General features: G+C 48.4%; 1 protein-coding gene across 6 annotated transcripts in view; it reads right to left on the bottom strand.

The window, feature by feature from the left end:
- Positions 1-11,970: 11,970 nt before the first annotated feature.
- C29H10orf71 (chromosome 29 C10orf71 homolog) overlaps positions 11,971-18,632 on the bottom strand; it is a 32,132-nt gene continuing 25,470 nt past the window's right edge. For all 6 annotated transcript variants that reach the window (XM_072806347.1, XM_072806344.1, XM_072806346.1 and 3 more), the window contains one exon: positions 11,971-18,254. In XM_072806347.1, the coding sequence (XP_072662448.1) occupies positions 13,844-18,115 (4,272 nt within the window). In that variant the 5' untranslated portion in view covers positions 18,116-18,254 and the 3' untranslated portion in view covers positions 11,971-13,843. The remainder of the gene's footprint in view (positions 18,255-18,632) is intronic.

Here is an 18,632-nt window from a genome sequence, read left to right on the forward strand (position 1 = left end):
ACCCTGTGGAGGGGTCAAAGAATGTGCAAAGGGTTAGAAATGGCCCATTTGATCTACTCAGAGAAGCCCAGTATAACTGGAGTCCAAGGAGACAAGTCATGAGGCCATTTAGAACTGAGGTCCCAGTATGTGACAGTCTTGCATGTCTTCCTTTAGAGCCAGCTCTGCTGAGGTGATCAGGAAATCCTGGAACACTCTGGATCAGGGTGGGGCATTTTTAATTTTATTTTTTTGTATGTATTTTTTTTATTGGACTTTGATATGCCAACATATAGCATAACACCCAGCGCTCATCCCGTCAAGTGCCCCTCTCAGTGTCTGTCACCCAGTCACCCCAACCTCCCCCACCTCCCTTTTCACCACCCCTTGTTTGTTTTCCAGAGTTAGGAGTCTCTCATGTTCTGTCACCCTCACTGATATTTCCCACTCATTTTCTCTCCTTTCCCCTTTATTCCCTTTCACTATTTCTTATATTCCCCAAATGAATGAGACCATATAATGTTTGTCTTTCTCTGATTGACTTACTTCACTCAGCATAATACCCTCAGTTCTATCCACATCAAAGCAAATGGTGGGTATTTGTCGTTTCTAATGGCTGAGTAATATCCCATTGTATACATAAACCACATCTTCTTTATCCATTCATCTTTCGATGGACACCGAGGCTCCTTCCACAGTTTGGCTATTGTGGCCATTGCTGCTAGAAACATCGGGGTGCAAGTGTCCTGCCATTTCACTGCATCTGTATCTTTGGGGTAAATCCCCAACAGTGCAATTGCTGGGTCATAGGGCAGGTCTATTTTTAACTCTTTGAGGAACCTCCACACAGTTTTCCAGAGTGGCTGCACCAGTTCACATTCCCACCAACAGTGCATGAGGGTTCCCCTTTCTTCCCCATCTTCTCCAACATTTGTGGTTTCCTGTCTTGTTAATTTTCCCCATTCTCACTGGTGTGAGGTGGTATCTCATTGTGGTTTTGATTTGTATTTCCCTGATGGCAAGTGATGCGGAGCATTTTCTCATGTGCGTGTTGGCCATGTCTATGTCTTCCTCTGTGAGATTTCTGTTCATGTCTTTTGCCCATTTCATGATAGGATTGTTTGTTTCTTTGGTGTTGAGTTTAATAAGTTCTTCATAGATCTTGGATACTAGCCATTTGCAAATATCTTCTCTGATATGCCATTTGCAAATGTCTTCTCCCATTTTGTAGGTTGTCTTTTAGTTTTGTTGACTGTTTATTTTGCTGTGCAGAAGATTTTTATCTTGATGAAGTCCCAATAATTCATTTTTGCTTTTGTTTCCCTTGCCTTCATAGATATATCTTGCAAGAAGTTGCTGTGGCCAAGTTCAAAAAGGGTGTTGCCTGTGTTCTCCTCTAGGATTTTGATGGAATCTTGTCTCACATTTAGATCTTTCATCCATATTGAGTTTATCTTTGTGTCTAGTGTAAGAGAATGGTCCAGTTTCATTCTTCTGCACGTGGCTGTCCAATTTTCCCAGCACCATTTATTAAAGAGACTGTCCTTTTTCCAGTGGATAGTCTTTCCTGCTTTGTTGAATATTAGTTGACCATAGCGTTGAGGGCCCATTTCTGGGTTCTCTATTCTGTTCCATTGATCTATGTGTCTGTTTCTCTGCCAGTACCACACTGTCTTGATGATCACAGCTTTGTAGTACAACCTGAAATCTGGCATTGTGATGCCCCCGGCTCTGGCTTTCTTTTTCAATATTCCCCTGGCTATTCGGGGTCTTTTCTGATTCCACACACATCTTAAGAAGATTTGTTCCAACTCTCTGAAGAAAGTCCATGGTATTTTGATAGGGATTGCATTAAACGTGTAAATTGCCCTGGGTAACATTGACATTTTCACAATATTAATTCTTCCAATCCATGAGTATGGAATATTTTTCCATCTCTTTGTGTCTTCCTCAGTTTCTTTCAGAAGTGTTCTGTAGTTTTGAGGGTATAGATCCTTTACCTCTTTGGTTAGGTTTATTCCTAGGTATCTTATGCTTTTGGGTGCAATTGTAAATGGGATTGACTCCTTAATTTCTCTTTCTTCAGTTTCATTGTTAGTGTATAGAAATGTCACTGATTTCTGGACATTGATTTTGCATCCTGCCACACTGCCAAATAGCTGCATGAGTTCTAGCAATTTTGGGGTGGAGTCTTTTGGGTTTTCTTTCTTTTTTTTTTTCCCTGTACAGAGATCAATATATGTCTTTTGGGTTTTCTATGTACAGTATCATGTCATCTGCAGAGAGGAAGAGTTTGACTTCTTCTTTGCCAATTTGAATGCCTTTTATTTCTTTTTGTTGCCTGATTGCTGAGGCTAGGATTTCTAGTACTATATTGAATAGCAGTGGTGAGAGTGGACATCCCTGTCTTGTTCCTGATCTTTGGGGAAAGGCTCCCAGTGTCTCCCCATTGAGAATGATATTTGCTGTGGGCTTTTCATAGATTGCTTTTAAGATGCTGAGGAATGTTCCCTCTATCCCTACACTCTGAAGAGTTTTGATCAGGAATGGATGCTGTATTGTGTCAAATGCTTTTTCTGCATCTATTGAGAGGATCATATGGTTCTTGTTTTTTCTCTTGCTGACATGATCTATCACGTTGATTGCTTTACAAGTGTTGAACCAGCCTTGCATCCTGGGGATAAATCCCACTTGATCGTGGTGAATAATCTTCTTAATGTACTGTTGGATCCTATTGGGTAGTATCTTGTTGAGAATTTTTGCATCCATGTTCATCAGGGATATAGATCTATAATTCTCCTTTTTGGTGGGCTCTTTGTCTGGTTTTGGAATTAAGGTGATGCTGGCCTCATAGAACAAGTTTGGAAGTACTCCATCCCTTTCTATCTTTCAGAAAAGCTTTAGTAGAATAGGTATTGTTTCTTCTTTAAACGTTTGATAGAATTCCCCTGGGAAGCCATCTGGCCCTGGACTTTAGTGTCTTGGGAGCTTTTTGATGATTGCTTCCATTTCCTCCCTGGTTGTTGGCCTGTTCAGCTTTTCTATTTCTTCCTGTTCTAGTTTTGGTAGTTTGTGGTTTTCCAGAAATGCATCCATTTCTTCTAGATTGCCTAATTTATTGGCGTATAGCTGCTCATAAATATGTTTTTAAAATCATTTGTATTTCCTTAGTATTGGTGGTGATCTCTCCTTTTTCATTCATGATTTTATTAATTTGAGTCTTTTTTCCCTTTTCTTTTTAATAAGGCTGGCTAATGGTTTATCTATCTTATGAATTCTTTCAAAGAACCAACTCCTGGTTTTGTTGATCTGTTCCACAGTTCTTGTGGTCTCTATTTCATTGAGTTCTGCTCAAATCTTTATTAACCCTCTTCTTCTCCTTGGTGTAGGTTTTATTTGCTGTTATTTCTCCAGTTCCTCTAGGTGTGAAGTTAGCTTGTGTTTTGAGTTTTTTTCCAATTTTTTGAGGAATGATTGTATTGGGATGTATTTCCCTGTCAGGACTGCTTTTGCTGTATCCCAAAGATTTTAAACAGTTGTATCTTCATTCTCCTTAGTTTCCGTGAATCTTTTTAATTCTTCTATAATTTCCTGGTTGACCCTTTCATCTTTTAGCAGGATGGTCTTTAATCTCCACGTGTTTGAATTTCTTCCAAGTTTCTTCTTGTGATTGAGTTCAAGTTTCAAAGCATTATGGTCTGAAAATATGCAGGGGACAATCCCAATCCTTTGGAATCGGTTAAGACCTGATTTGTGACCCAGTATGTGGTCTATTCTGGAGAAAGTTCCATGTGCACTTGAGAAGAATGTGTATTCAATTGCGTTTGGATGTAAAGTTCTGTAGATATCTGTGAAATCTATCTGGTCCAGTGTATCATTTAAAGCTCTTGTTTCTTTGGAGATGTTGTGCTTAGAAAATCTGTCATTTGCAGAAAGTGCCGTGTTGAAGTCTCCCAGTGTTAGTGTATTATTATCTAAGTATGTCTTTTCTTTGGTTATTAATTGATTGATATACTTGGCAGCTCCCACATTAGGGGCATAAATATTCATGATTGCTAGGTCCTCTTGTTGAATAGATCCTTTAAGTATGATATAGTGTCCCTCTTCATCTCTTACTACTGTCTTTTGGATAAACTTTAATTTATTTGGTATGAGGATTGCTACCCCTGCTTTCTTTTGAGGAGCATTTTAAGGATAAATGGTTCTCCAACCTTTCATTTTCAAGCTGTAGGTTTCCTTAGGTCTCACATGAGTCTCTTGTAGACAGCAAACAGATGGGTCTTGCTTTTTTATCCAGTCTGAAACCCTGTGTCTTTTGATGGGATCATTAAGCCCATTCACGTTCAGAGTTAGTATTGAAAGATATGAATTTAGTATCATCATAATACGTATTCAGTCCCTCTTTTTGTGGATTATTTCTTTGGGCTTCCTCTTTCTTTTACAGAGTCCCCCTTAATATTTCTTGCAGAGCTGGTTTGGTGGTCACATATTCTTTCAGTTTCTGCCTATCTTGGAAGCTCTTTATCTCTCCTTCTATTCTGAGTGAGAGCCTTGCTGGATAGAGTATTCTTGGCTGCATGTTCTTCTCATTTAGGACCCTGAATATATCCTGCTGGCCCTTTCTGGCCTGCCAGGTCTCTGTGGAGAGGTCTGCTGTTAATCTAATAGTTCTTCCCATATTAGATAGGGATCTCTTGTCTCTTGCTATTTTAAGGATTTTCTCTTTATCTTTGGAATTTGCAAGTTTCCCTATTAAATGTTGAGGTGTTGAACAGTTTTTATTGATTTTAGTGGGGGAATCTCTTTATCTCCTGGATCTGAATGCCTGTTTCCCTTCCCAGATTAGGGAAGTTCTCAGCTATGATTTGTTCAAATACACTTTCTGGTCCTCTGTCCATTTTGGCACCCTCTGGAACCCCAATTAAATGTAGATTTTTCCTTCTGAGGCTGTCATTTATTTCCCTTAACCTTTCCTCATGGTCTTTTAATTGTTTTTCTCTTTTTTCCTCAGCTTCCTTCCTTGCCATCAACTTGTCTTCTATGTCACTCAGTCTTTCTTCTACCTCATTAACCCTCGTTGTTAGGACCTCCAGTTTGGATTGCATCTTATTTAATTGATTTTTAATTTCAGCCTGATTAGATATAAATTCTGCAGTCATGAATTCTCTTGAATCCTTTTGTTTTTTTCCAGAGCCACCGGTAGCTTTATAATTGTGCTTCTGAACTGGCTTTCTGATATCGAATTCTGTAACTCTGTGGCAGAGAGTACTGTTTCTGATTCTTTCCTTTGTGGTGAGTTCTTTCTAGTCATTTTGCTCAGTGCAGAGTGGCTAAAAACGAGTTGTACTGGAAAAAGGAAGTAAAAAAAGAAAAGAAAACAAAAACAAAAACAAGGAGGGGGTGGAAATCCCTCGACCTCTCCCTGGAGCTTTCCAGCACTGCTCGGTCAAGAACTTGCTCTTCCCCTGTCCTTCCCGCTGGTCTTCTGGGGGAGGGGCCTGCTGTGCTGATTCTCAGGTGTGTGCACGGCTCAGTGGGAGCTGTTTATCCTGTGAGGCCCCTGTTCCCTGGCAACACCCCCCCCCCCCAATCCCGCTCCGTCCCAGGCACAGGGTGACACCAGGAGGAACAGCAACACTGGTGGTGGTCAGCGCTCCAGCCCTGGAGTCAGCTCCCCTAGTAACCACCCACAACTCCCAGTCCACAATGGTCTGGATGCTCCCAGGGGCGGGGGGCGCTGATCTGCACAGCTTGGGGGGCGCCCGGGGCAGGAGCGCCCTCGCTGTCCTGTGCCCTCCCCTGCTCCGCCTGTCCCAGGGGGGAGCCCAGTATCGTGGGCGGTGTCCCCCGGCGCCCTGGGATCCGGGGCCTGCGCTGCTGGATCGCACTCCCGGGGCGCAGCTCCCCAAGGCAGCAGGGCGCAGCCCCCTCCGCCCGGAGCCGCCGCCGAGCTGCTCCCGGGGCCCCGCCGGGCGCTCCAGCCCTTTACCGAGCTGGGCCCCGCGGTGTGCGGCGCGCTCTCCCCGGGCGCCCCTCCTCTGTTAGGGACCCCGGGGGACTGGAGGCCCCCCTGCCCCTCCTGGGATCCTGCCTGAGCTTCCTGTGAGCGCCTTTCCGTCCAGTAAGACTGGTAAAGCTCCTGCTTCTCCGGGACTGGGCCTTCCTGTCCTGGGGGCACTAGCCTCAGGGCCTTAGCCTGGCTCCTCGGGGGCCCCTCCCCCTTGGATGCTTTTTTATTTCTTTATTTTTCTGTCTTCCTACCTTGATAGAAGCGCGAACTCTTCTCACTGTAGCATTCCAGCTGGTCTCTCTTTAAATCTCAGGCCGAATTTTAGGTTTTCAGGATGATTTGAAAGTTATCTAGGTAAGTTGGCGGGGACAGGTGACTTGGGGACCCTACTCCTCTGCCATCTTCAGATTGGATCCCCAGGGTGGGGCATTATTCAGGGCTTTGGATTCCTTGTAGGGAGAGTGGTTTGGAAAGGGGTGATATCGGGAGTGGGAGCAGTGAGGAGGCTCTAAGAGCAGTCAGGATGAGGGTTGATGGGGTGCAGATGAATGGTGCATATTGATAGATGCCTGGAGATAGAATTGACCGCTTTGGGGTCTGACTGAAATGGGGGCAAGAGATTGGGAGCAGTGGGGATGGGGACTGTGGCTTGGCCACCAGGGAATGGCCATTGTGGCGCTGATCTGGGAAGTCAGGAAGGGGAGGACCTTGTTTGATAGGAGAGCCCCGGAGCTTTTTCTTTCCCCTTTTCTCTCTTTGGAGTTAGATATAGTTGCTCTGCCATCACCAGAATGTGGGTCTGAACAGGCCCCCCACCCTTGGTTTGGCCCACAGTCCTGAATCCTGCCTTCCTCTGGCCCCTGCAGCTTTGTCTCCAGGAGAAGGCGGAGCCCAGTCTGTTCTCATCCCCACGAGGGGCATGGTTTTCTTTGAACTCCAACCCTGCTCTAAGGCCGCGAGGTGAATGGGCTGTTTGTGCTGGACAAAGGCTTTATTTATGTTTCTGTTCTGTTTTTTAAATCATGACAAAATATGCACATCATAAAATTGACCATTTTAACCATCCTTAAGTGTGCATTTAAGTACATTCCCCACCAACCATCTCCAGACCCTTGTGATCTCCCCAGCTGGAACTCTGCAGCCATTAAACAGCAACTCCTCATCCTCCCTCCCCTGCCCCTGGCAAGCACCGTTCTACCTTTTGTCTCTGAATTTGACTCCTCAGGCACCTCATAAAAGTGGAATCATGCAGTATTTGTCTTTCTGTGACTGGTTTACTGTACAGACAAAGTGTCCTCAAAGTTCATCCGTAAAGCGTGTGTCAGAATTTCCTTCCTTTTCAAGGCTGAATAATATTCCATTGTATGGATAGACAACATTTTGTTTGTTCATCTATAAATGACATTTGGGTGGCCTCCAACCTTTGGCTGTTGTGGGAATAATGCTGCTATGAACACAAGTGTGCAAATATCTGTTTGAGTTCCTGCTTTCAATTCTTTTGTGTATCTACCTTGGAATGAAGTTTCTAGATCATATAGTAATTTTGTTTAGCTTTTTGAGTAATTGCCATACTGTGTTTTACAGTAGCTGCACCATCTTCTACTCCTGCCAGCAGTGCATAAGGATTCCAAGTTCTCCACATCCTCACCAACAGTTGTTTTCTTTCTCTTTCTCTCTCTCTTCTTAAATACTAGCTATCTTAATGGCTGTGAGGTGATACCTCTTTGTGGTTTTGACTTGCATTTTCCCAATGAATTGTGATGTTGAACATGTGTCAAAAAAGTCTCCATCAGGAGATATCCATCTTCTGGGAAGTCAGCAAACTTGGCAGAAGAGATATGGTGAATGTGTATGGGTCAGGACTGGTGAAGAGGCCATTGAAATCACATTGCCCAGTGTAGTGGATCCCTTGGCTGGACAGAGGGCCCTCCATATACTCTGCACACATGGGTACACAATAGGTGACCCCTGCAAGGAAGAGCAAAGGTGGGGCTCCACTTATGGCAGTGTTGGCTGAGAGTCTCTGCTAAAAGCAGACCGCTTGGTCAGTTCTTGACTTGGCTTGCTGGGACTTTCCATCAGCGGAGAAGAATGGGCTGCTGGAAGCACAGGAATGCAGAGTGAGACTGATAATGTCATCTAGAGTTTGTAAATGTGAAAGAAGAGCACATCAGCCTAAAATTTTCCAAACTCAGAAGAAAATATAGGACTAGCCATCGAAGACAGGATGATAGGCACCAACAACATCACTCAACACCTTTTTACAAAGGGGAAAGGGAGGGCTCTAAAGAGAGCAAGGAACACTTCAGAACTTGGGAAGAAGGATGGGAATGAGAGATGGAAGTCAGGGCTGGGACCCAGGAGGAGAACCGATGGCAGGGAGTACCTGGAGGATGGTGTTTGTGTGGCAGTGCCCAAAATAAACTGAGCTTGAGAACAGTGCTAGAACAGTGAAAGGACTTAAAATCTAGACTGCATTTGGACAAATGATGCAAACAGCAAGACTGACTTTGCTTGGCAATGATGATGTGTGTGGCTCCTTAACCCCCCACTATCTCCTTGTGTGCCAGGAGTGCTGGCTCTACCACCTTGGAAGGGAGCCCCGTTCCTCACAATGCCCCCTTCCTCTCCTCTGAGATCAGGCCATGGCCTCCTTTCAGAGCTTCAAGGACATGAGCTTGCGCTTCTGTAATTCCGGAAATCCCTGCCTCGTTTGCTGCAGATACTACAGTTTCAGAATCTGGGACCTGCTTTGTCACAGAAATGTAGTGCCTAATGTTCTTCAGGATCTGCAGCTCCAAATCCCATAGTAAAACCTGCAGGTCATCTCTGCTCACGAACTGAGAAGAAACTGTCTGTAGCAGCCATTTGAGAGAACCACCCTGGAATACCTTGGAAGGGAGCCCTGTTCCTCACAATGACCCCTTCCTCTCCTCTGAGATCAGGCCATGCCTCCTTTCAGAACTTCAAGGAATACCTGGCTCTGGCAGGGCTGGTGGCTATGCTGGACAGTCCCAGACCCTGGCTGTGCCTTTGCCCATCCACAGCTTTCCACCCGGAGAGGGAGTGCCTGTGTGTTCTCCCTGCCCATAGGCAAACCCAGATGTGCCCTTCCTCCTCATATCCCTCCACTGGCTAGAACTCTAGGCCTGGGCAGTGCAGGGCCCTTTGTGTGGGAACACTTCTTAGGATGGTGTTTATGAATCTGAATGTACCAGAGTCTCTGGGGGAGCTTTTCCACTTACACTTCCCACATAGGCTGATGAGGTGAATTGGAAGTGGAGCTGGTGCTGTCCTTAACAAGTGCCCAGGTAATGGTAAAGCCCAGAAAGGCTTGAGCTTCCTGTCTGAGAGCTGGCAGGTGAAGGAGAGAAACCCCACCAGAATCAGCTGCAGTTCTGGATCTACACAGAGGAGTGCAAGAAGGAGGCCTCTGCTTGGATGGCTCTGCTAGGGTGATACTAAGGACATGTAAGCAGGTGGTGACAGGCTCTAGTGATATGGCCCGGGGCTCTGCTTACCTTGGACTTTATATCTGAATGATATAGATGGCCCACATAAGACAATCATGTGCAATGTTACAATGTTATTTGGGCCAAAATGCTTTTCGCCTGCATAGAATTTGGGTTTTGCCTAGAGCTCTTTTTTAAAAAATATTTATTTTTTTATTCATGAGAGACACACAGAGAGAGGCAGAGACACAGGCAGAGGGAGAAGCAGGTTCCCTGCAGGAAGCCCGATGTGGAACTCGATCCTAGGTCCCTAGGATCATGCCTTGGAGCCGAAGGTAGACGCTCAACCACTGAGCCACCCAGGCATCCCTAGAGCTCCTCTTTCAAATTGCAAATGTTTCACTTCTATATTTCACTCCTGTGGCCATGCCCTGTTTTGACTTTGGACTCATGACATTGTCATACCCGAGTCCCACATGCAGCCTGGGGACTCAAAAGATGTAGTTAGGACATATTTGGCATTGAATCTATCCGTGTCTTGGAAAAGGGGTCACTAGCTTCTATGGCACATTTGCAGTGTTGGGGAGCTTAGTGCACCTCAAGCCCCTGTAGCCAGGTAGAGAGGGCTGTATTACTAGACACACCCTTCGTATAGGGGATGTGAATCGGCTTCCCTGCAGCTCTCCCCCGCAATGTGTAACTCTCTTTCCATGCCCCTGGAGAAGCTATAGACATGAAGGCATGGACGCATCTCCTGGAATCTTTACCCTTCCAGGCCAAAAAGAGTCTCCTCGCACTTCTCAAAGTTTAATGTGCAAATGTATCAGTGGGGACTCTTGTGAAAATGCAGACTGAGATTCTGGATTTCTAACAAACTCCTTGGTAATGTGGAAGCTTCCTTATCCATTGACCACACTTCGAGAAGCATAAGGGGTGTTAAGAGTGTCCACCTGCTGAGAGTGAGAGCCGCCCGAGTTCCTGGTGTGGCCCCCTCACTCAGTGACTGTGTGACTGTGAGAAGTTACTCAGCAGATCAGTGCTTTTGCAAACAAGGATACCTCTCAGAGGTTTGTTGAGAGGATGGAGGCCAGTCTCAAAGCTCCCGGCTCCAGGGCTGGCACATAGCATGTGATGGACAGTGTGAATTCCTGGTCACTTTCTACTGAATAGCCCCAGGACTTTTGATTGTTCCCTTGAAGTACATTTATGTACCTTCCTCAGGAAATACTTAGAGGAGTCATAACTCACAGGAGGGCCGTGCACTAAATAGAAGATGCAAGCATGGCCTTGACCTATAATTTCCACAAATAACTGTTTTCACAGTTCTTGCCACTGTTCTATTAAACACAATAGTAGAAATAATGTTTTTTTTTTCCAGGTAACTCAGAAGAGTGAAATATTAATTCAGAAGCTGAAGGAATATATCAACAAAGGTCTATCTTGTGAGGCTACCCTGGTTTCATTCTTGTGCTGATTAAAAATGCTAAAAAAAATTAACAATTAGCTAAGCCATTATACTTTGACATCGTAAGGCAAATCTATTAGTATTTAACAAATGTCATCTTTGTTTGATGGATAGATTAAAGCTGGGGAAATTCTGGTTTCTTCAGAAGCTCATGTACTATTTGGTATTTGCTGACTCAGCTTGGGTGCCATCTCCTGTAGGAAGCCCCTTATCCTTCCAGGCTGAGTTAGATTCTCCTCAGACCGGGATCCCTGGGTGGCGCAGCGGTTTGGCGCCTGCCTTGGGCCCAGGGCGCGATCCTGGAGACCTAGGATCGAATCCCACGTCAGGCTCCCAGTGCATGGAGCCTGCTTCTCCCTCTGCCTGTGTCTCTGCCTCTCTCTCTCTCTCTCTGTGTGACTATCATAAATAAAAAAAAAAAAAAAAAAAAAAAAAAAAAAAAAAGATTCTCCTCAGACCACTGTTAAATTGCTTACCATGCAGGACTATAACTGTCTTTCTTCTTTGTTAGATTTTAATTCTCTGGGTGTGAAGACCAGATCTTATTATCATGGTATATCTTTAGGTGCCCAGTGAAGTGCTTGGCAGCGAGTAGGGACTCTGAAAATGTTTGTAATAGGAGGGAGAGAGTAAAACAGAGAGTTAGGGAAAAGGAGAGGAGGGGAGGAAGAGAGGGAAAGAGGAAGGAGGGAAGAGAACATGATTTCCAAATGAGTTGGTGTTCATTGCTTTTGTCCCCTGGAAGCATTACCTGCTTCCTAGGAACATAGGCACCTTGCTGTCAGGTGGAGGTCTTCCCTCCGGCTGACCTGCTGCAGAGCCAGGTGTCCCAGGAATCCCTGCACCTTGAGTGGATGTTGCTTTCTGCCAGACGCAGTTCTCGCCGTTCCTCTGGCACATTCACAGGGAAGTTGGCCTTCATCTCCAAATATCTGCCTTTATGCTTTCAGCTCTACCGTAGCTCTGCTTCTGTTGTTTCTAAGACAGATGATGACTGCTTCCGCAAACATGAGCTACCCTTAGTGAAAATATATTTTTCCTTGTGGGGACACAGTTACCATTACTATGGTTTTAAAAAAATTTTTATTTATTTATTTATTTATTTATTTATTTATTTATTTATTTATTTAACAGAAGGATTCTACTTTTGTTAGGCTATTCTTTTCCCTGGGGCCCTGAGAATTTAAAAATGAGATATCACATTTCCTATTTGAATAAGATGAAAGCAAGGTGGGAGGATGCTTAAGCCACAGTGGCAGAGCCAAGATCGTAGCTTGTTTGTCTCACTTGCACCCCGATGAGTGACTCCTGGGAACCAGACTTCTCGGACGGCAGCCTGCCTGTGTTCCTGGCTAATCATCTGGTTGACTCATCACGGCATTGAGCCAGGGGGTTGGTGTAGTATTTTCACAATGAAATTAAGGTGTGGCTGTACTTGTTGGGAAAACAAATAGGTAGAAATTCCTGAATCCAATTCATGACCAAGAATAAGCTAGAGCCCTTGTATTTGTGCGAATCTGGGACTTGGTGAGTTCTGTGCCATTTTTTCTAGCCTGGGAATAGCATCTTTGCCAAAAGAACAAGGATGATGCATTTAGTGGGGTCCCATGGGACATGGGCAGCACAGTCCCGACAGCTGCCATGACAGCTGCCCTTGCTAAACAAGGAGGGAAGATGTGTTTGCCCCTGTCTTTCCCATAGCACAAGAATGAAGTTGCTTCAGCGAATGCCCTGGGTGGAAGCCCATGAGGACCAGCCTGCTTTCCTTCTCAGCACAGTTGCCCACAGTGGGCTTGTGCTCACAGACCGTCCCTGTTCTCAGAGGTGCAGAGATGGTTATTGCATTTTGCTCCCTTGACCTGGATCAGAGACTTCCCTCCACTTCCTCGAAGGCCAGGGAGTTGGGAAAATACAATTTCCTTTTGAGCACAGGGCACAGATAACAGTCATGAAATTGGGATACCTGGGGCCTGACTCAGGCCTTGATGGGGAGCCCAGCCCTGGGAAGGCAGGGATGATGCTGGGAGCTCGAGGAGGAGCATCAGAATGACATTAGGTGCTAAGGCTGCTCTGCTCAAATGTGAAGCCCCCGCGTGGCTGGCGGTGGGGGAAGGCTGGGAGAGCACAAGGCACTTAACCTACCAGTGGAGACCCGCCACTGCCCAGAGATGGAAGGTGGGAGTGGGACAGAACCATATCCACAAGCTTGTTTCACTTTTTAAAAGGTAGCCTTTTCTTTATCAGAAAATAGCTTTCAGAGGAAAGCTTCCTCAGTAAAGAAAACCCATTCTATCCAAATAAACATTTCTGCAGGGTTGCCTGGGGCCAGTCCTGAGCCATTTCTGCCTGGTGAGCTGGAAATGGCTCCTGCAGTGGGGAGGGATGGAGGCCCTTCTCTGGGCCCACTGGACCTGGAGGGGCTGGGCTGGGTGGTCTGCTCGCTGGGCAGGGCTGGGCACAGTGCAGTGTGCTGTTTCTGGGGGTCTTGGGAGCTTTCTCACTGCGTGAGCTGGCCCTTGAGAAGAATTAGGTGGGATGCCGGAGCAGAGCAGTTACGGTCATTAGGAATAGGCTGGACCCACCGCAGTGGCATGGCCAGAGGGGGACAGAGTAAGGGAGGGGAGAAGGAAGAGGGAAGGAGGCCAGATCCAGGATCAGGGAAGGAGCTTAGGAGGGACCCGGTCATGCAAACTGTGCCCTCCCAGGGAGGGGAGGCCCAGGAAGCCTTTCAGCTGGGGTTTTCTCAGAATCCCCACTTCCTTTGAGACTTTAGGGATCCCACATGGCTAAGTATGTGTTGATTTGTGTATGTGTGTGTGTGTGTGTGTGTGTGTCTGTGTGTGTGTGTCTGTGTGTGTGTATGTAAGTGACTGTTTTGGGGAAAGGGGAAGTAAGTTCTTCTGGGTTTATTTGAGGGGGGTTAGTCTGCTGTGGTTCTCAAGAAACGCCTTCTGTGGCAAAGTCCTCTAGGTCGTTGGTGGAGATGATGCCCAGGTGTGAAGCATCTCCCTCCTCCCCCAGGCACCGCGGAGGTGCTTCAGGGCACTGGCCTGCGGGGTGCTGGGTGGGGTCGCCTCGAGGCTTTGGGGCCAGCTGCAGGCCGGCCTCACAGGCTCTCTGGGACCCAGGGCTGGCCGCCTCGGTGGGGTGAAGGCCCTGCCTTAAGAAGGTGGGGGCAGAGAGCTGAGAGGAGCAGCGCAGGGGCATCAAGGCTGTCACGGGCAGGGGCCGGAAGTGGGGGTACAGCATGTAGCGAGCAGCAGGTGTGTTGGGTGGGGGCAGCTCGGGGGAACCTCCCTCAGAGGATGGGATGGGGACCTTGACATATTTGCCCGTCTCTGGGTCATAGAAGGTCTTGATTTTCACCTGGAGTGGCAGATCGAAGACAAAGTACTCTCCAGATTGGGGATCTTGGAGGACCTTCTGGGTGGCAGGGTAAGGGGGCAGAGGTGTAAGGGACTGGGGTCCCCCAGGCTGCCTCCTGAGTGGCTCTGAGAAGGCAGACACTGAGTGGCGGTGGATGGGAGGCGGCAGGGAGCGGACCGTGGGGAACCTGGGTCGGGGTCTCTCTCCAGGGGACGGTGGCCTCTGCTCCCAGTCCTCCAGGCAGGGCTTTTCTTCTCCGGTTTCACCATGTTTTTCTTGCAGTTGGTCGGTCTTTCTCCTCTTGCTGGCCAGCTTTTTCGCCCGCCGTAGGGCCTTCTCTGTTTTGGGGGGCACCGCAGGTGGCTTGCCGGCCGCTCTCTCCAGCTGAGCCGGAGGCTCTGGTTTCTCAGGGAGGCCCACAGAGCTGGTGGCCGTGTCCAGCACCAAACCTCTTGGAGAAAGTGTCCGGAGGTCTTCTGTGCTTGGCTCAAGTTGGGGGTCTGAGCCAGCTTCCCATGTGAGGGCATGTGTCAGGTCCTCCCTGCGGGCAACCCCAGCAGAGTAGGGGCTGGCCCAGGGGCTGGGGTGAGGAGGCTCCCCTGGCAGCAGGCCTGGCTTGGTGGGGGCCTGGGAAGCATCGTCCCAAATGCTGCTGGTGGCAGGGGAGCACGCGCTGCTCTCATCCAGGGAGCTGGCATTAGGGGAAGTTGCCATCTCACCAGGAACCAATCTTCTCCCTGGGGGCCCTGCTCTAGGTGTAGACAATAAGTGACTTTTGAAATCTTGTGTGTGCTCTTCCCAGCACATCCCCAGCTGCTGTGGGGGTGGCTGGTCTTCTGGGTCGCCTTGGGGCAAAGCGATGGTGGGGATGCGCCTTGGAGCATCCGGCTTCCCCTGGTCCATGGAACTGTTCTTGCCTTCCTTTGCCGCAACCTGTCGTGGCTTCAGCCCTTTATCCTCTCCCATGAGTGGAGGAGATGGGACATTTCTTGTTGGGACTGGCTGAGGAGTCTCCATCCAGCCCACCATGCTGGGCACCTGCCCATGGTCCATGCCCTCCCAGGCTGTGTGCTTCAAGTGTGTGCCCTGCGTGCTAGCGGGTGTCGGGGTATTGGCCATTTCCTGGCTCTCAGGGCCACAGAGACCACCAGCCTCTTCTCCCCAGCCTGGCTTTGGCAAGTCCTCCTCTTTGTGGCTACTGCCCAGTGGGTCCTCTGATGACAGGGTCCTCAGAAGGGGCAGCATGATGGGTTTTATCACGGGGGTGGCCCTGAGGGTGTTGTCTTTAATTGCAAACAGTATGTGCTTGTTTGAAGTGGAAGATGGTGAGGGGGTAAGGTCTTTGCTTGTATCCTTACTTCCCCCCATCCAAGTGCCTCTGAAGTTAGCTTCCTCTCTCGACGTCTTCCTGGGCCTACATCCAGACAAACCTTCCCCTTCTCCTTGCAGCAGTCCCCCCTTGCTGTGCTCCTGTATGCACACCGGCCCGTTACGTAGGGCACAGTGCGGCAGCTCATCTTTCCCCATCGTCTTCTCCTTCTCATCCTTCTGACTGTCTCCTGCATTTCCATCATTCCTCCTGTCTTCCTGCTGGCTCTCGCTGAACCACGTTTTCTGCTGATCCTCAAATGAGGCAAAGGACTGGTCTGAAGAGCTGGTGCTGAATTTGGCCTTACTTTTGAAGCCTGGCATGAAATCAGATTGTGTGTCACTGTAAAACACATCTTCTTCCTCGGGAGAGAGGGGCCCTGGGGAGAATTTCTGGTTAAAGTTCGGATTCTGGAATCCTGCCTCTCTCTCGGATTCTGTTTCTTGAGACACGGATCTCAAGAACCCCTTCTCTAGGCTGGGGGTCCCTGATTTCTCTGCAGCCTTCCCTGCTTCAGGCTCTCTGCTGCAAAGCCTCAGGGACAGGTGCTTCCTGGGGCAGCGTTCCCCAGAGTCTGGACACTCGGCGGACTTGGCAGTGCCCATCTCTGGTTCTCCGTCATCCTTCTCGTAGCTGTTTCTGTCATCTCCCTCCCCGTTGACACAGAAGGGGGCTTGGGTGGTAGCTGGAGGTGAGCTAAGAGTTAGATAGCTGTCTTCAGAGGCAGCACCAGGGTCAGCCTTAGGGTCCTTCTGGGTACTGATGTGTGACCCAGAAGGGCCGTCAGCTGGCCTCTCCTTAGAGAGCTCGTTTGGAGAGCTCTCCTCAAGCCCATTGGGAAGGATGACGCCATTGCTCATGGGTTCTTGCTTGCCTCTGGTTTTCTCCTCAAGGCCTTTCAAGAGAGGTGACGGACTGTATGTGCTCTTAACACGCTTCCGCACATCCTTAAGGTTGAACAACAGGCTAGGGGCTTTGGATTTGTAGGTGTCCCAAGATTGACATTCACTGGGCTCCTTCTCTTGGTACCCGTTGAGCTGTCCTGAGGGAGATGGGGTTATCTCCACCAGCTGACTGTCAGGTGGATCCAGGACATGCTTGGTGGGTATGACAGGGGTCAGAAGCTTACTGATGTTAAAAGGAGGACTGTAATGCTCATTGGGGTCCATGGGCATGTCAAGAGCCTCGTTTTCTGGAAATTGTCCCTGGGGATTGTGCTTTGTATACAAGGCTGGGCCTCTTCTGGTGGCCTGCTTCTTCTCTTCCGAAGCATCTGGTAGACTTTCTTTCCTTCCCTTGCTAGGCTTTGGTTTCCTCCATGGGGCCTGGGTCGGCTTCACCTGAGGGTCAGGCTGTGAGCTAGAAGCTTCTCCCTCCACAGGGAATATCTGGGCTCCTGGATCTCTAGCTCCCCAGGATCCAGATGTGGTGAGAGCCCCTGCTGTCAGCCTGTTCTCATCCTGACTACAGCTGGCCTGGGCTTGGCAGGGGGAAACATGGTGTTCAGGGGCCAGGGGCTCTCTTAACAGGGGTGTGTCCTCATAGTGCTTGGGAGCCTTGCTTTCTGGGACAGGGTCAGCAGCCTCCTTTCTCTCAGGCAGCCTCGGTTGGTGGGCATTCCATGACTCAAAAGCACTGTTTTCACTATGAAGAAAGGTCCCTTTGCGAGGCCAGTCCTTACCCCTTCCAGGCTCGCCCTTGGCTGGCTTGTGGGGCGAAGAAGGGAACTTTGGCTCAAACGAGTTGGCCACATTTTCGGGTGTTGGGAGGAAGCTGCTGGAGTTGTGACTGGCCATTTCAGGATTCTTGGGGGACTCCTGCTCTCCGTGCTTCCTGCCAGGCTGATGGCTATTCTGATGGGCACTAGAGACTTCAGCAGGCACCCTCCTGACAGTCAGAAAGGCAGAATCGAAGCAGAAGTTGATGCCACTTTCTGGAAGAGGAGCAAATTTGGGGGGATTTTTGAGAGCTGGGGGCTTACTGGTAGGAGGCCGGCTGTCACAATGTTGGCTCTCGGTCCTGTCAAAAGATTTGATTAGCGATGACACTTTAGAAACAGGCTTGTTGCTGCTCCTCAGGCCAGAAACTGGCACCTCCAGTCTCCTCTGGGCTGGTGTCAGTGGGGGGCTGCTTTTGGGATACTTTTCCTCTCCTTGAACATACTTGGGTAGCTGTTGGAATGTGGCCGCCCAGCCTGCATGCTCGGTGCCTTGTGATGGTAACTGGCTCCAAATGCTGCTCTTCCTGTGGGTGTGGCTCACCGTTCCCTGGTGAAAATTTCCAAACACCTGGCGGCTGATATCCGGGGACAGGGTCAGGTCAGAGTCGTTAAAAGATGTGTCCTCTGAGATGCACAAGCTCCGGAACGCCCGGTCTGTGAGGCTGCTCACTTCCCTGTCCGCATCGTCCAGCACACTGCCGATGCTTGAGGAGTCGCTGAACCCGTCCGTGCACTTCTTATTCCCCTGCATCATCCACCAGCTGGGAAGACTGTCCCTGGTCAGCCAGAGGGTGCCTCTGTGTGACGATTCTGGAAGAGCAGCCCTCTTCCCACAAAACTAGAGCTTCCTATTGACCAGATGCAATCAATTGCACAGTGTGGTTTTTTTTTCTCTGTAAAAGAAAGACGTGTAGGGTATGAATAGGATATCCAACTTAGTGGCTCCATATGAGAACTACATGCTGGTCTAGATGGGTAATCGTACCTTTGATGGTTAATTTTATGTGTCAAAACCTGGTCAGGCCCCAGTGGCCAGTTTTTGGGCAAATATATCTAGATGTTGCTATGAAAGTATTTTTTAGATGTAATTAACATTTAAATCAATGGACTACGAGTAAAGCAGATTCCCACCTTCTGTAATGTGGGTGGGCCACATCTCAAAGACTGAGCTCCCCAGAGCACGGGAGAATTCTGCCTCAGGTCTCCGGACTGGAGCTGCAACACCAATCCGCCTGGGTCTCCAGTCTGCTCTGCAGATGTCACACCCGCCA

Source organism: Canis lupus, chromosome 29 (assembly GCF_048164855.1).
Source record: "Canis lupus baileyi chromosome 29, mCanLup2.hap1, whole genome shotgun sequence".
Lineage (NCBI taxonomy): Eukaryota > Metazoa > Chordata > Mammalia > Carnivora > Canidae > Canis > Canis lupus.